At 36.3% G+C, this 17116-nt stretch overlaps 1 protein-coding gene across 1 annotated transcript in view; it reads left to right on the top strand.

The window, feature by feature from the left end:
- The window catches only part of slc6a8 (solute carrier family 6 member 8), an 85002-nt gene extending 69398 nt beyond the window's left edge, over window positions 1-15604 (top strand). The window contains exons 12-14 of the mRNA XM_041799635.1: window positions 2437-2537; window positions 3519-3689; window positions 5086-15604. Of these exons, the coding sequence (XP_041655569.1) occupies window positions 2437-2537; window positions 3519-3689; window positions 5086-5220 (407 nt within the window). The 3' untranslated portion in view covers window positions 5221-15604. The remainder of the gene's footprint in view (window positions 1-2436; window positions 2538-3518; window positions 3690-5085) is intronic.
- Window positions 15605-17116: the final 1512 nt, after the last annotated feature.

Raw genomic sequence — 17116 nt, 5'->3', positions numbered from 1 at the left:
AGTGTGTGAATAAAAAATAGTATGTAAAAAAACAACTTGTAAAGTATGTGAAAAAACATCATAGTATAGTATGTCAAAATGACATAGTATAGTATCTGTGAAAAATGGACATAGTATAGTGTGTGAATAAAACAACATAGTATATGTGAAAAAACGACTTGTAAAGTGTGTGAAAAAATGACAGTATAGTATGTGAAAAACTGTAAAAATGACATGTAGTATGTGAAAAACATCATTAATAACAACATAGTATTGTATGTGGCAGAACGACAACATATGTTGTTTTGTCATATACTATACTATGTCGTTTTTTTAGGTATTAAACTGTTGGTTTTTTTCACAAACTATTTTAATATGTGAAAAAAATGACATAATTTAGTAGGTAAAAAATGACAGTAAAGTTTGTAAAAAAATGATGAGGTATAGTTTATGTGAAAAAAAAACGACAGTGTGTGAATAAAACAATTGTATGATATGTGAAAATCAATCAAACAACATAGTATAGAATGTGAAATAACTACATAGCATGGTATAATAAAGTGCGTGAAAAAACAACAGTATAGTATGTAGAAAACGACAGTATCGTATGTGAAAAAATGTTATAGTATGACATGTGAAAAAAAGACATTGTATAGTACGTGGACGACATATTGTAGTGTGTGAATAAAACAACATAGTATGATATGTGAAAAAACGACAGTATAGTATGTGAAAAAATGACATTGTAAGGTATGTGAAAAAACATTGTGTAGTATGTGAAAAAACGACATTGTATAGTATGTGGAAAATGACATAGTATAGTATGAGAAAAACGACATGGTATAGTGCGTGAAAAAACTACATAGCATGGTATATGTGAAAAATGACAGTCTAGTTTGTGAATAAACGACAGTATATGTGAAAAAACGAAATTGCATAGTACGTGGAAAACAGCATGGTATAGTATGTGAAAAAATGACAGTTTAGTGTGTGGAAAAATGACAGTATAGTAAGAGAAAAACAAAAGTTTAGTATGTGAAAAAATGAAATAGTATAGTACATGAAAAAACAACAGTTTGGTATGTGAAAAAACCACATAGTACAGTTTGTGAAAAACAACATGGTAAAGTATGTGAAAAAACGACATAGTATAGAATGTGGAAAATGACAGTGTAGTATTTAAAAAAAAGATACATTTTGTGGTATGTAAAAAAAAGACATTGTATAGTATGTGAATAAAAATGACAGTATAGTATGTGAAAAAAACCACATCATATAGTACATGGAAAACAACATAGCATAGTATGTGGAAAACAACAGTATAAGTATGTGAAAAAAACAACATAGTATAGTATGCGGAAAAAAACGACATGGTGTAGCGTGAAAAAAAGGACAAAGTATAGTATGTGAAAAAAATAATTTTGTATAGTATGTGGAAAACGACATAGTATAGTGTGTGAAAAAAAAACAACAGTATAGTATGTGAAAAAAAGACATAGTATAGTATGTAGAAACGACAGTATAGTATGTGAAAAAACAACATGGTATAGTATCTGAAAAAACGACATGATATAGTATGTAAAAACAACATGGTATAGTATGTCAAAAAATGACATAGTATAGTATGTTAAAAAAAATGACAGTATAATATTTGAAAAGACGACATAGTATAGTACGTGAAAAAACAATAAGGTATAGCATGTGAAAAAATGAAAGTGTAGTATGTGGAAAACGACAGTACAGTTTGTGAAAAATGACAATAGTATAGTATGTGAAAAAACATAATTAATAATGACATAGTATGTAAAACAACAAGGTATAGTTTGTGAAAAAAAATGACAGAATAGTGTTTGAAAACGTGAGTTCAGCATTTGTAAATTTTTTTTGGATAGTATATGTTAAAATTGTGGCATCAAGCTTATATAAACATACTATTCTAGTGTGAGAAATGCTCATGTAATCGAAGGAAATGTGTGAACACAAACAGACACACACCGCTTTGTCAAGTCTTTACTTCAGTACATTTTCACAGTAAAATCTCACATTCTTTCACTGATTCTAACAATGCAGGACCAGCTTTATTTACAATCAGGAAACACGGTCTTCACTAGTGAAAAATTACAACTATATGCATCTTTCCCACTTCAACTTTCCACAAGAATAAACATAATATAAAATTGTTCAACAAAAGTCAGTCAAATGAAACAAAACTCATATAAGAAAATGTCACCGTATGATTTTTGGCAAATGTCATTTTATAAAGTGACAGAAAACGTCATAATAAGTCAAATAGTTTTCTTAGCATGCCTTATAAGAAAAAATAACCTGTACCTCAAAAAGAGATCATTGCACACATGTAGGGACTTATTTAAAAACTGTGAAAGAAGTAATAGTAATAGTTGTAATTTCCTGTATTTGATCAATATATGAATGCTGTTTTGTGATGATTATTTGCAGGTGCTGACCGCTTCATGGATGATATAGCTCGTATGATTGGCTATCGGCCTTTCCCCTGGATGAAGTGGTGTTGGTCCTTTATAACTCCATGTGTCTGCATGGTGAGAGCAACACTTGTACACATAAACAGATGCACACACCGCTTTCTCAAGTCTTTACTCTGGTACATTTTTATAGTAAGAGCCTGTGTTCTTTCAATGCTCCTATTAAATATGCAGGACTAACTTTAATTCCACTAAGGAAATACCATATTAACCAACATAGAATCACAGGTATTTGCATCTTTTCCACTGGATATATAACATCACAGTAGATGAACACTGTTTCACAGTTCTCTACTCTGAAATAAATACACTAACAGCTTATTTAAAGAGTTAATTAAGTTTTAACCAAGTTTAAAGCAATGGTACAGAAAGGTCTGTTAACAAACTGAAATGAGGTAACCCCCCCCCCCCAAAAAAAAAAAAACCCAAAGAAACTAATGAGTAACTAACTGGTAGTTATCCAGGGGAAAAATGAGTAGCAATCTGGTAGTTAATCTGGTGCAGTTACTTGGTAATAAATAAGAAAATAACTAGGGAAAGACTGAGTAATAACCTGCTGGTTAACATGCAGATGTTGAGTGATTGTTCGGGTTTTTATTGGTTACTGAGTAGATAATCGTTGTTAGCTAAGCTTCTCTAAACATTGCATGTCTTTGCCTCCCTTGTTGTATAGTTTTCCAAAGGGAATGTTCTCCAGCATCCTTAAACACCATCTACTGTAGACAGTTTGAATTATTAACTAGATTATATCTGGTGGAGAGCCAGGATGCCTGTAGCTGGCTTCTTTTGGGGTTTCCTGAGAACATCCAGGAGTTTAAATATCTCCTCAGTAAAAGAAGAGCTGAGAGTGTTACTGTAGAGAGGGATGAGTGTCCCCCTGCTCCTCTGATCAGCCTCTATTCTCTGTGAAAAACCTGCAGATATAAAAATAGACAAACACATCAGAGTGTGTCAGGCAGTAAACATACATCTAACAGTTGGATTATTCAATTTTCAGTCTGTTTTGGTGTTTTCCATAACGTCCTGCTCTCTCTACAGGGAATCTTCTTGTTCCACCTGGTGAACTACAAACCGCTGACCTATAATAACGTGTACGTTTACCCATGGTGGGGCGAGGTGATTGGCTGGTGTCTGGCTCTGTCGTCCATGCTGTGCATCCCTGTCAGCCTCATCTACAAACTGTTCAGAGCCAAGGGAACCTTCAGAGAGGTCAGCAAACATAATACGTTAAAGAATAGCCAGGTCGACTAGAACAGTGGTTTTCAACCTTTTTTGTCCAACGCACACCAAATCCATGTCTATACAAAACTGGCCATCTTCAGACCACTTTTTACAATCCTCCTCCATCCCAGCTCCTTCTTTGCAAACTCTGTGTTTCTTCACAAAATGGTCTTGACTGAACTGAAGTTATTGTGTAGTTGCAGAGATTATGTATGGTTGTACAAATTGCTACGGCACTCCCACATTTGAAAACCACTGGAGTAGAAGACTCCGAAAAGAGAAAAGAGATTTTACGAAAAAGGACAGAAATCTTTCTGGAACTACAAAGCCTTCTGATTGGCTTAGATTTTTCTGACCCTGTAAATCCAGGCTTATTCCAGTAAACTCACCAAATGAAATTATGGGCTTACTATGGAAGGGTGGATTAAATTTTAGTTTAAAATCCATCTCATAAAAATTGGGACAGAGCAGATTCATTATTTTAGAGGGTATGCACTGCTGCCATTTCACTTTCAGTCGGGCTGAGTGGCAAAACAGTCTTAAACACTGGTTCTACCTCATCATATCCTGTCATCTTCTATTGTTTTATTCTATATTGTATTGTGCCATGAAGCATCATATCCTATGGCAGTGTTACTCAAAGTGTGGCTCTGGAGCCACACGTGGCTCTTTTATGTCTTAATTTTAAATATTACTCCCACAGAAAACCTTGAAAAAGAGAAACTTTTTTGCCCCTTTATACCAATTTTTGCCACTTTTCACCCATTTAAGCTACCTTTTGTCATTAAATACCACTTTTTTTCTACTTTTTGCCCATTTTTGACCTTTTTCATCATTTTTTGCCACTTTTGCCCATTTAAGCTACCTTTTGCCATAAAATACCACTTGTTTCCTTTTTCCTCAGTTTTGCCATAAAATACCACTTGTTTCCCATTTTTTCCCAGTTTATACCCTTTTTCACCATTTTTCGGCACTTTCTGCCCAGTTAGGCTACCTTTTGCCATTAAATACCACTTGTTTCCTATTTTTTGCCCATTTTTTCCACCCTTGACTGCTTTTTACCCATTTTAGTCACTTTTCACTTTTTTTTTGCCACTTTGGACCATTTTTTTGCCACCTGTAACTCATTTTTTTGTAACTTCTCACCCATGTCTTCCACTTTTTATCCCCATTTCTGCTGCTTTTTGACCATTTTTGCCATCTTTAACTTATTTTTATTGCTACTTCAAGCCATTTTTGCCACTTTTCATCACTTAGATTGTGGCTTTTGCAAAGATATTTTTCAACAATTTGGCTCTGTGGTTGAGCAGGGTTGAGTAACACTGTCCTAGGGTATCATGTTGTACCTAAATCTTAATATTTCCTCTCTGCCCGTCTGTTTTAGCGCTGGCTTCATCTGACCTGTCCCGTCTGGGGGGCCCATCACATGGAGTACATGGCCCCTGACATCAAGTCCCTGACGTCTCTGTCCCCCGGCACCGACGACAACAAAGTCATCATCTTTGAGAGCGTCATGTAGGGCGGACTCCACCAATCACACTCCTCCATCTACATCATCCCTCCATATATCCCTCCCACCTGAGACAAGATTGCCGCCGACCTTCATCCTCATCCCGACGTCAGAGTGGACTCTTCAGTGATCCATCAGTCCTCTGTTACGCCTCCCTGGATTAACTGATCAACCGATGAATCACCTCTGATGACTGATTGTTCTCCTCCACACCAAAGCGACGCAGGATTTTCAAACCTGTGTAGAAAAGGAGAGAAGAAGAAGCTCCTCCAGGAGAGTTTTTATACCACACCAGACTAAACGTCCCTTAAACCAGCAGATTGAAGGCTTCTTTGACTGTAAAGGGCTTCTATTCCACTGGTTCTAAACACAGAAAATGTAAATATTATTCCCTTTGACTATTTTAAAGGATGAAATGCAATTATTTCCATGAAACAGCAGACCCTGGAGGAGCTGAAGAGGAACAATTGGAAAGTTTTCGCTGCTGAAAGCCTCCCATCAGGTTGAACTTTAACCTTTGGTGAATGGTATCAATGCAATCTTGTCTTAGGTTGGAGATATAACACAAATACCCAATAAACAGCCATCACACAAACACCTTCTCTGTTTTCTCATCATCAGCACAGGGACCAGAACTTTAGCGTCCTGTAGCTGCACCTTTGCAACTTTCAAGCTCAACATCTGAATGTGTGGATAAAAAAAATCATGCATATTTTAGAGAATTGTGTTTGTGTGATGGTTGTTTATTAAGGCAGAGTTGTAGACAGGCAGACTGACTGACTCAGAAAATCAACAGAGGTCTTTTGCTTCGTAGCAGGAAAGAAAACACTCTTCAGTCCTGTGGTCAATCAGAAGAAAATAGGAAGATCCTGAGTCCTTATCTTGCAATTATCTTCCAAATTTATGTGCAGAATTTTAAAACACTAGGAAATGGAAAAGCGTCCATATCAGAGTGTCTGATTGTCTGCAGGACTTGAGCAAAGTAGAAGTTCCTGTTACAGAGCTATAACCGGTCCTTGAACTCACCACGCTGCCAGGATGGGAACTGACCCCGATGCATCAGCAAATTGTTCTGGTTCTGTGTTAAACTCGCCTCTCTGCGGCGTGACAGCACTTTATGTGACGCTGTGATTGTTCAATCTAAAATACAAACTACGTCAAGACTCAGGGCCTGATTCACTAAGGAAGTGGTTCTCAACTGGTGGGTCGTGAAGCAGTTTTCAGTGGTCACAACTAGGTGTCTGGAAAAAATGGTGGCAGAAAGTCCCTAAATCCTTATTGGACATCAATCGATACCTTTTATTTTACCCTGTTTTACTGTGAAATTGGCTCAATTTAAATGTTTGATCAATATTTCAGCTGATTTATCACCTCTTCTTCCAATAAATGTCTACTTTTCCCATGATAATTAAGTTATTTCACAAGTTTTCTGGAAAATTGGCTAAAATTGACACATGATGGGGAAAGAGGGTAGAAAATTTGTCAGTTTTGTCCCTTTTCTTTTTTTCTATATCAGGCGTTTTGGTCCAGTCATGCTCCAAACTGCAACATATTCAATTAACTTAACATGCATTGGTGAAATTTTTTTGGGCACTTGGGTTGCGATCTGTTGTAAGACAGACTGGTGGGTCCTGAGGCCAGACTATTGGAGCACCACTGCACTAAAGGAAAGTAGCTGCTAAAACTGGAAAAAGACAAATTTAGGAAAAACAGTAAAAAGGGTAAAATAGTCCCTTAACTGTGCTGCAGAGCAGAGGGCGTCTCTGCTGCACAGCAGCATAGCTGGTGCTGTTTTCTCATGTTTGAATGAGCCATCATGCGATCATCTGGGCAAACAGCCCAGTGTTAAATTTGTCAGCTCAAACTCTGACTAAAAACTGCCTTTTTTTACGGAAAGATGAGACTAAGACCAGCTAGAAATAGATCTTTGGTGATGAAAATGAGGTTTAGTCTTTGGTCACTGGGGCACAGTCATGCTGGAATAGAAAAGGGCCTTCCCCAAACTGTTGCCACACAGTTGGAAGCATAGCATTGTCCAGAATGTCTTGGTCTGCAGAAGCATTAAGATTGTGCTGCACCACATGCAGGCAGTTAGGGCACGTTCAGGGACGAAGCTTGGTTTGAAACACTAAAGCACATATCACGTCTGCTTCTCTCCTGATTCAGACACAAAACAAGAGCAAACTGCATGCAGCACCACAGCTGCATGGGCCTGTTTGTGTCTGAATATCATCAGAGCTTCATACCTTATCCATAAAACCTCGAGATTCAGAAGATAGAGTGAGCAAATGAGTGATTTCTGCAGATATTAGCAGCCACAGTCTCTCACTGAATCAGGCTCTGAGTCCATTTAAACCGATTCTCTGACATATCAGAGCAGCTCTGAACTCTCCAACTCGTTCTTCTGATCCCAGAACAGTCTTATTCCTGAGCAGTGTGTGGTTTGACCTTTGACCTCTGCTGGACCGTCTCGACGAGACTTGATTCACTCAGGAAACAACAGATCTAAAGTGAGAAGGGAAGCTCTGATGAGAATTCACAACGCCGCTTCAGTAAGTCAGAGAGAAACTTAAAAAAAAAACACAGACTGAGATCTCACCTAATCAAACTTTTTAACCCTTCGTGATCTGTGTCAGACCTGCATGAGAATCAGGTCGAGGGTCGTGCTTCGTTCTGCGTCCCCGGATCAATGAAGTGCCAAACAGAGCGATGTTTGCCCTGCAGGGCCGTTCCAGACCAGGGCTCAGAACTGCCAACACATTCTCCTCCTTCTTCTTCTTCTCTGCCTCGTCATGACGGCGCCGTCAACGCTGAGCTCCTAAAAACGTCTCCATCTCCTGTAGCACGCCTGAAAGTTAATGTGAAAGTTTTACTTTCATTTTCTCAAGGTGGGGTTTAAAACATGACAGATGTAAACTCCGTCCAATCATCAGCTCCGTTTGACCTCTGGAGGCGTCTTCAAAATATCCAAATACATAAATGTCATTTTAAGGATTTTTAACAGATTCTTTTAACACATTTAAAATCTTCCTTTCATGCATCTGATAAAGTAAGTCATCAAATTTATGTATGTTTGAGTGCAGTAAGCTCTTCATGGATATTAGTGCAGAAGTAGCAAAAATGTTCTAATTAAAGCAAAATTTGTAGGAAGTTGCTAAATTTAAGGAAAATGTCGCACAACTTTTCTTTTTGTTGACAAATCTGTGGTTTAAAAAAAGGTATGTTGGCAAATTAACTATTAAAATCACATTAATTGCATTCTTTTTCTGTCCTTTTAGAGCCACCGTAGTTAAGCTACCATAGCTACAGACAGCTCAACTGACCAAAGTGCATTCAAAGTTTTCTGCACTTTCTGATATTGTTAGTTTTACACTTCCTGCCACATATTTTACTTTTCTATCTCTATTAAGTTCTTTTGTCCCTAGTTAAGCTTTTGCTTCCTTATTTTCTTTCAAAATAAAACAGCTTTTTATTCAAACAGGAAGTAAAATACCCAAAGTAAAAGCAAAATAAAGAACATTATTACCACCTTATTTTGGTTACTTACAGAGGCGCAGCTAGAAATTTTGGGCACCCAGAAAAAATATTACTCCCCCCTCAACTGGCTAGCCAAGCAATAAATGTTGCATCTTTTTTTATTACAAATCTATATGCTTTTTTAACAAATTTTTGAAGCATAGTTTCTCTATTTAGGAGCAATATTTTTACTGTGGTTAAATTAAATTTATTTGGATTATTCCGCAGCACTGGACTATACCATTTGATGCAAATTTCAGTCTGTTGACACATTCATTTTGTTGCTTTTGATTCAATAATGACACTAATTACTGAGAAAAAATAGATAAAAACACACTTTTAGTTGAGGGCCCCTCCTTACTGTTGGCCTGGGTAATCAGTGCCCTTTTCCACCCTGTGCTACACCCCAGCAAAAGTAACTAAACATGAACTCCTGAAGAGTTTAATGCTCTCATATAAACCCGCCATCAATGAGTCATTTAGTACATGCACTCTTGCATACTTCTTCATGTATAACTCTGTCCAACAAAGGGCAAAATAGTTCAGTTCTAAACATGCAAATGGGAAATGTTATTAAAACTGCAACTAACAATGATTACCCATCCAAATTCAGCTATTGATTATTAATAAATATATAATTTAACAGCCCTGTTCAATAATAAAAAAGACTGTAAAGTTGTAATGAAGGTATAAACAAGAATTCTGATTGTTTTAGGGTAAAAATAGCCTCCCAAAGTTTGATTATTTAACTTAAATCAGATCAAAAACTCCACTTAATAACATATGTAAGGGCAGTTAAAGTTAATACATTACAATATATGTATATTCAGTAAATCTGCTTTCATATTTGGTGTTGAGATGAGAGCCGGAGGACTCAGCCTGCGCCGAGCGTTGCCTTAAGTCGTTGTCTTAACTTTAGAGCCCAACGGTTGACTGGCCAATCACAGAGCTCTACAGGACGTCCTGTGTCCAGCTCTGGTTTACATTTCCCACAAATCAGCAGTCTGCGGGGGCGTGTCTACAACTCTGTCTCTTAGCAACCACTTCCAGTCCACAAATCACAGACAGACACGATGATTGGAATGTAAATTCAACTAAAATACATCAGAGCATTGTTGTAAAATAATGTTTGCTAGCACTTTGACTCGTGTTAGGAAAGTTCTTTTGTTTTACATATTGTAAAATGAATCAGAGATTTATTTTGTTGCTGATACAGTACGGCAGATATAAATAATATAAATATATATTAAATATGTGTGTTATCTATATTTGATGCAGTATGGAAATGCAATGATGGTGATTTATGACTGATTGTTCACGTTTAGCCGGCAGACACGAGTGACACGCCGCATGAAGCGACCGACCAGAGCTTCAGGCTACCTCACCTTATGTTCAGACTTTCAAAATAAAACTGATTCTTATGCAAATATCTCATCAGCAGCATCTGCGGTGTCGGCTGCCACCAGGCGGGGATTATTATAAGAATATTAAAATCCTCTGCCTTTTTAAAGGTTCTTTAACACCAATGAAAATAACAAATTAAAAATGTTAACACAATCTTGATGTTTTTGTTCAGTTCAACTATTTCGGGCCATGTTTTACAGCCCTGAGTTCAGACTTGTTCTAAATTCTTTATTTGATGTCATAAATTGGTGCCGAGAGCCTTTAAGTTGTGTCTGACCGTTTAACGTGAACAAGCAGCGAGGGGTGGGGCTTTTATTTTGGCGGGTTTGCTGCGATGCAGTGATGTTAAGGCTCTGTGTGGCTGTGAACACACTACGAAAGGGATATTTTTTTCTTTATTGATTTCTAATTTGCTCAAGTGCTAAAGTGTTTGAAGAGTTTTAGCTTTAGATGATTTTTTTTTGTGTGTGTGTGTTTTATTGAAAATGTTTGTTTTTCCCTCAGACCCCCCACGGCTCAGATCACCTCAGTATTTTGGTTTTAAAGCAGAGAGAAGTTTTCATATATTTTACATTCAAAGGGAGACGGTTAGACACTTTATGTTAAAAAATATAAAACTGCCGATTGGGAGCCTGACAGAGAAAAAAGGCCATCAGTTAAAATTTTAACGTGTGTAATGAACAGTCCAGAAATCCTGGAGCTACCTCGGTAACATGAGGAGCTGCTCCTGTGCTAAAAATACCAACACTACACCACACATCCAAAAAGGCAGGAAGCTTCCAGAAGCTAGCAATAAAAGAGGAAATTTACTCTGAAAACCCACATTATAGACGATCAGTTATATGAAAAAATCTGCAAGCACAAACGTCACTCGCCAATCAGCTCAGTCTGCCATTTTATACCCAGTGTTGACTTTTAAAGGCCCTAAAGAAAAGGGAACCAAACTTGGTTTAACCAGGATGTTTCAATAAAAACAATCCTTTTTACATCCTGTTTTCTAGCCAGTCAGAGCCTCAGAATGACAGACAAAGACCGAGCCAGCCAACCACGAACATCTGTATTTTAAAATTTAATCTAATTATTAATGATTATAATAAAATAAAAATAATCATATAGACTAAAAAATCATTGGCGACGAGCTAATAATATGCACAATAAAAATATAAATATTTTTAAATCTATCAAACATGCTTTAAACTATCAAAAGCATGGTAGAAAGTGAAAAAATAAAATAAATTATTTCAGAAATGGGACAACAAAGTCAACTGAGGTGAAATCAGAGGATAAGAGAAGTTTATAGTTAAGGATCGGAAATGTCCAAAAGAAAGCAGTTGTTTGATTTTTCATATTGAACTTTAATTTACGGAGCCCCAGCCATGACGTGATAAAAGAAAATTAAACTGTGGCCACAAAATAAATGTGACGTGCGCACGTGATACTAATTCATGGCCACGAAATACTAAATTCGTGGCCACAAAATACTAAATCGTGGCCACTAAATACTAATTTGTGGCAATGAAAAAAGTATAATGTGCACACAATATACTAATTTGCGGCCACTAAATACTAACTTGTGGCAACAAAACAAGTATAATGTGCGCACAAATACTAATTTGAGGCAATGAAATACTAATTCGTTGCCACAAAATACTAAATCATGGCCACAAAATACTATTTTGTGGCAACAAAATTCTAATTCATGGCCACAAAATACTAGTTCATGGCCACAACATACCAATTTGTGGCAACAAAATAAGTAAAATTTGCACACAAAATCCTTATTCATGGCCACAAAACACTAATTCATGGCTATATTTTTTCAAAGACGGTCTGTCAAATTACAGTTTATTGCAGTGCATTTATATATTCAATAAATAATCAGGTACCAAAATAAATAAATAAATTCAAAGTTTTTGTCTAAAATTCTGATCATCATTACTTAAAGTTTTCCTGTTGGAAATACAAGATTAAAAGAAAATATTAAAACTGGAAACAAAAGAAAACAGAGGATGTAATTAACTAATTAATTAATTAATTAATAAAAGTCGGTTTAGTCGGAGCTGATTGGCTGGTTAGCAGGCTCGATTTAAAATAATCCAATTAAAGTGACAGATCATTAATCCTGAATTTAAACTAGAGAGATTAGAGGTTTAATGTTTTTATTAAGTGCCACTTTAAAATAATACCGAACTAATCAAACTAACCCAAAGCTGTATTTTTTATCTAGAGATAAAAGTGATGTTAGAAATGTAGATTTTTTAAAATTCATTATTATAAACGTTTTTTTTTTTTTTTTTTAATCTTTTATGTTAGACGGGAGCCTGGGAGGGTCAGAGCGTGAAAAACTACAGATCTACAGCCATGTGAAACAAATAAAAATATGAAGAAATGTTAATGTACATTACCAAATGATGATGTTGTTTCATGTCACGTCGTCTTTGTGCTCTTCAGCCAAAAAAAAATCACTGACAGAATCACTGATCCAGACCAGAGCAGCGGGCGGGAAATCCAATCTGATGGAAAAAAAAGAACATGTTAATATGACTGCAGGAAAGCTGATTTAAAACTACAAATAGGTATGGACAAATGCAAAAGTAGTGGTGTCTAAACTTAACCTAAATGGCCAGTTGAAGAAAATTTTAACATTATAGGAAACTAGAACCACCAGCAGGCAGTTACACGCCTCAGCCAAGTTTCCAACCAACAGATAATAGGGATAGATATGGATGAATGTAAGGCCCAGACACCTTTACTTATTCCTTCCTAAATCTAATCAGCTCATCCTTGAGTCAGAGTAGATATCTGTGCAAAGTTTGAAGAAAATCCGTTCAAAGGTTCTTGAGATACTGCGGTCACAAGCAGGGAATGAACATGAGGCCCAGTCACCTGGAGCCTAGATGTCCAAAATCTACTCCTTGGTTAAAAGAACGACTGAAAGCATGATTGTTCTGACTCTTTCATGACATCTTTGTCATAATTTAACATTTTGAGACGTCAGTTAAATAATCTAAAAATGTGAACTTCCTGCTGCTGGTCTTTATCATCGTTTCTGTCCGACAAACTTCACCGTCACTTTCCATCAGCAGAGAGCGCCTGTTTCCCAGAATCCACCTGAATGTTCTGTTAAAAAAATCAGCTGATCCAGAGTAAATCTCAGCACGACTTTCAAAATCTGAACTCGATCAAATTTTTTATTTTCATCTTTGTTTTAATGTAGATTATTTTTTAGATTATTTTGAGAAATACTGTCAGTGATTTTATAGCCAAAAACATTGCCAAAGTGTTTTTTTTTTATTTTTAAAATCTCCAAACAACAAAAAGACAACAATGGAACTTTAAGGGAACATGGAGAAGTATGATTTTTTTTTTTGTTTGTTTTGTTTTGATGATGACTGTGAAATTTATTTTCTTTCTTTTCCAGTTGGTTTTATGAAATGTCACTGGTGCTCCTGAGAAATGGTCAAAAATACACAAACATGATTTCAAAGTAAGGTTTCTACCTTTGAGTTTCTTGGGAAGCTGCAGAGGTCGGATGAAGTAGCAGCCAGCAGGGGGCGCTCTCCTCTTTTGGGAAACCCCATAGTGTTTGGGCTGGAAACAGAAAATCCCAAATGTGGGAACATACCACTGAAAAATGTCAGAACAAAAACAGAATGAAAACCAAAATGCTAGACAAGAAGCATCTGTCAACATCCTTCTGCTCAGTAGCTAAAACACGTCTGTAAAGTAACTGAACTCTTTAATTTATTAAAGCTTTAAGTGCAAAACAATCACAAAGTCAGTTTAATCAGATAATCAGGCTCATTTAAATATTTCCCCTTCACTATGGCTTTAACCATAGAATGCGTTTTTTGGAATCTCTCACATAAAGAATAACATCGTCTGCATACAGAGGTAGCAAAGGCTAAATACACCAAATCTCCCTGTGGCAACCTGAACATACAAACATTAAAAATGCTTTTTTTTGGATGAAGGGTGACTTCTACTTTCCCTTAACATCTGTTTACTCTTGTACAAGTTTTCCAAATTCACTAGGAAATAAAATTTAAACAAGCTTGTTTGTTACAAGCCGCTGAATTAAGCACAAGTAATTTGATTGGTAATTCAGTGATTACAGTTTAATCTTCTATAAAAGGCATTCATTTCTGAAACTACACTGAAGTTCATCAGATTAACAGGTTGATTTGAGATTAAACCTTAATGACATTCTCCTTAAAAATAAGCTTTTCTTTGGAGACCTGTAATGTAAAGCATAACATCATCTGCATACAGGAGTTGTCAACACTGAAACATCTGTCAAACCTTGTCTTTTTAGCATCATAAATCGATTAGACCTGAATGTTCAAACATGAAACATACAATTTTAGAATCAGGGAGATTTCTCCTTTCTTTTCACTGGTGAAATTCTTGAGGAAGGTGTGTAAATTTCCTAGGACAGCAGTAAAAAAAAAACAAACAAACAAAAAAAAAAAACAATCGAAAGGTTCCTGTTTGTAACAAACTGGTAGTCTTTTTCAAACATTTCATTAAATCATCACACATCACAGCTTTATCTGATAAAATCTTTAAGAAATAAACTTGATTTTAACCAGATAAACAGGTTAATTCAAAATTAAGACATTTTTTAAGTTGTGCATCAAAAAAATATGCTTTTTGGAAACCTGTGGCATAAACCATGACATTGTCTGCATAGAGGTATGGGCAACAGTTAAAAAGTGGTTTGAACTGAAGCTTCCTTCTCCTCTTAGAGCTGTGACCCAATTTAACCACAACAAACAAACAATAACTGTGTATTCTTAGATTCGGGGTTACTTCTACGTTCTATAAGTAACATTCTATCTGCTCTGTCAAAGTGTGGAAATTTACGGATAAATCAGAGAATGGAAACAGTCAAACATGCCTAGCAGTCAATTTAAGGATTATTACTAAAAGAAAAACCGACTTCATTCAGTAAATTTGTTTCAACAAATATCAAAAAGTTATTAAAGAGAGTCTTTAATTTGATGACTGTCTTTCTTGTCAGACTATCTAAGCATCCGAGAAATAATATCTTCCAACTTAGCACTACATTAAAGTGGATGTAGTTTTGTTTCCAGCCCAAACAGATCAAACATGGTGACCTCAGTCATTCACCTGTCGGCCATTTTTAAAGTGTCTGTGTCTCTGTGACTTCCTGTAAACGCAGTCTTCCATCCATAACTGTAGATTAGAAAATAACTGAAAATGAAAAGTAGCTGAATTAACGAGTAACTGTGTTAACGGTAGAGACCACACTCGGGGCTCGGCGTTGATATGACACCAGCCATAAAAACAAAAGAAATGAGAGGATGAGGAAAGAGTCGATGCCGAGCCCTGATGATGTCACCTGTGTTTCATTGACCTCTGACCCCTGCGAGGGTCTCCATGCTGTGATCACTGTGCTCATTCACTACAGACTAAACCAATGGCAATAAAACTAACGTCATGACAAACAGCTGATCTGTCTCCAAGGTTTTATTTCAAGGATCAACACTCTTCAGCTTCTTAAAGCGAACATTTCAGGTTTTTAGGAGTTTTGTGTTCGACAGACTGATAGAGACGGCTGGTTCTATAACTTCCTGTGTGCTAAAAAGTTTTCTTAACATTTAAGGTCAGATAGAATAAAAGAAGCAGTGGGATGGTGGTAAATCTGATATAACAGGGTATTTCTTGATCTGGTTATTGTTGAACTGTTCTGGTGTCACAGATGTTAATAGAGAAGCCAGTTCTTGCCAAGACAGAAATACTGTGGGGGGGGGGGGGCATTCTCCTGTCTCCCGGCGGTTTTAGACACAAGGCGCTCGAGTCAGCCATGAAAGATGATCCAGTGAGACGGTGGAGCAGTTTAAACCAGTTTCTAAAGTCAAACGCCCGTTTAGACCGACAGCTGCCTTAATAAGAGCGAGAGGAGGGGACGCCGTGACACTATGTTTAGACTCAAGACGGACAGAAGGACGGACGGATGTGTGGAGTGGTCGGTGGTGGAGGAAGTTTTCAGATCATTTACTGCAGCACAAGCACTACACTTTAAAATTTATGAGAATATACAACTACACTGTAAAACTAAGTGTCAGAAGAATGAAGTAGTAAGTAAAAGGCATACAAAGTGTGAAAATGTAGATTTGATTATTAGCATGAGCATGCATGGATTTAAAGGAGGGATTCTTCCAGTAAAGTTTGCTGAGGCAGAGTTTATTTTGGACTAAAGTTTATTTTGTTAAAAACATTTCAAGTTAAATCTTCAGGTCAGATTCCACTCTGTTTTGGTTTAATCACAGTTTTTACATTTTATTTTTCTTTTAAATTGGTGATAAAGTGAAAATACGTACAAATACATTAGGGGAATGGAGGGGGCAATAAAGGAAGCTTAATTGCCTTAAAAAAAAAAAAAAAAGGGACATATATATATATATATATATATATATATATATATATATATATATATGTCCTTGGAGGACTTTTCCATCATTTCATGGTATTTTTGGGGGAATGTATTTGTAAAATTGGGGGGAGGGGGGAATATAATTAGATTTATTTTGTGTGTGTATGTGTGTGTGGGTGTGTGTGTGTGTGGGGGGTTGTTTTTTTTTTGGTATTTTGATGGAAATTGGGGAAATTTATTTATGTTTTTGTAGGAATTAAGGTGGGAATGTCCTTAGATATTTCAAAATATGGCCATGGAAATTTCAGAGAATTTGTTTGGATGGTTTGGGGACTCTTCCATTATTTTAATGGAAGTTTGGGGGAATGTATTTGTAATTTTGGGGGAATTTAATTAGATCTTTTTGGGGTTTTTTTTGGACGGGGGGTGCTTTGTATTTTTGTTTTAGGTATTTTGATGGAAATTCGGAAAATTTATTTCTAATTTTGTAGGAATTAAGGCGGGAATGTCCTTGGAGGACTTTTCCATCATTTTCATGGAATTTTTGGGGGAATTTGATTACAAAGATATGTGGAATTTGCTCAA

Source organism: Cheilinus undulatus, linkage group 11 (genome assembly GCF_018320785.1).
Source record: "Cheilinus undulatus linkage group 11, ASM1832078v1, whole genome shotgun sequence".
Lineage (NCBI taxonomy): Eukaryota > Metazoa > Chordata > Actinopteri > Labriformes > Labridae > Cheilinus > Cheilinus undulatus.
Note: the sequence above shows the minus strand (reverse complement) of the source record. Positions and strands in the feature narration are given on the sequence as shown.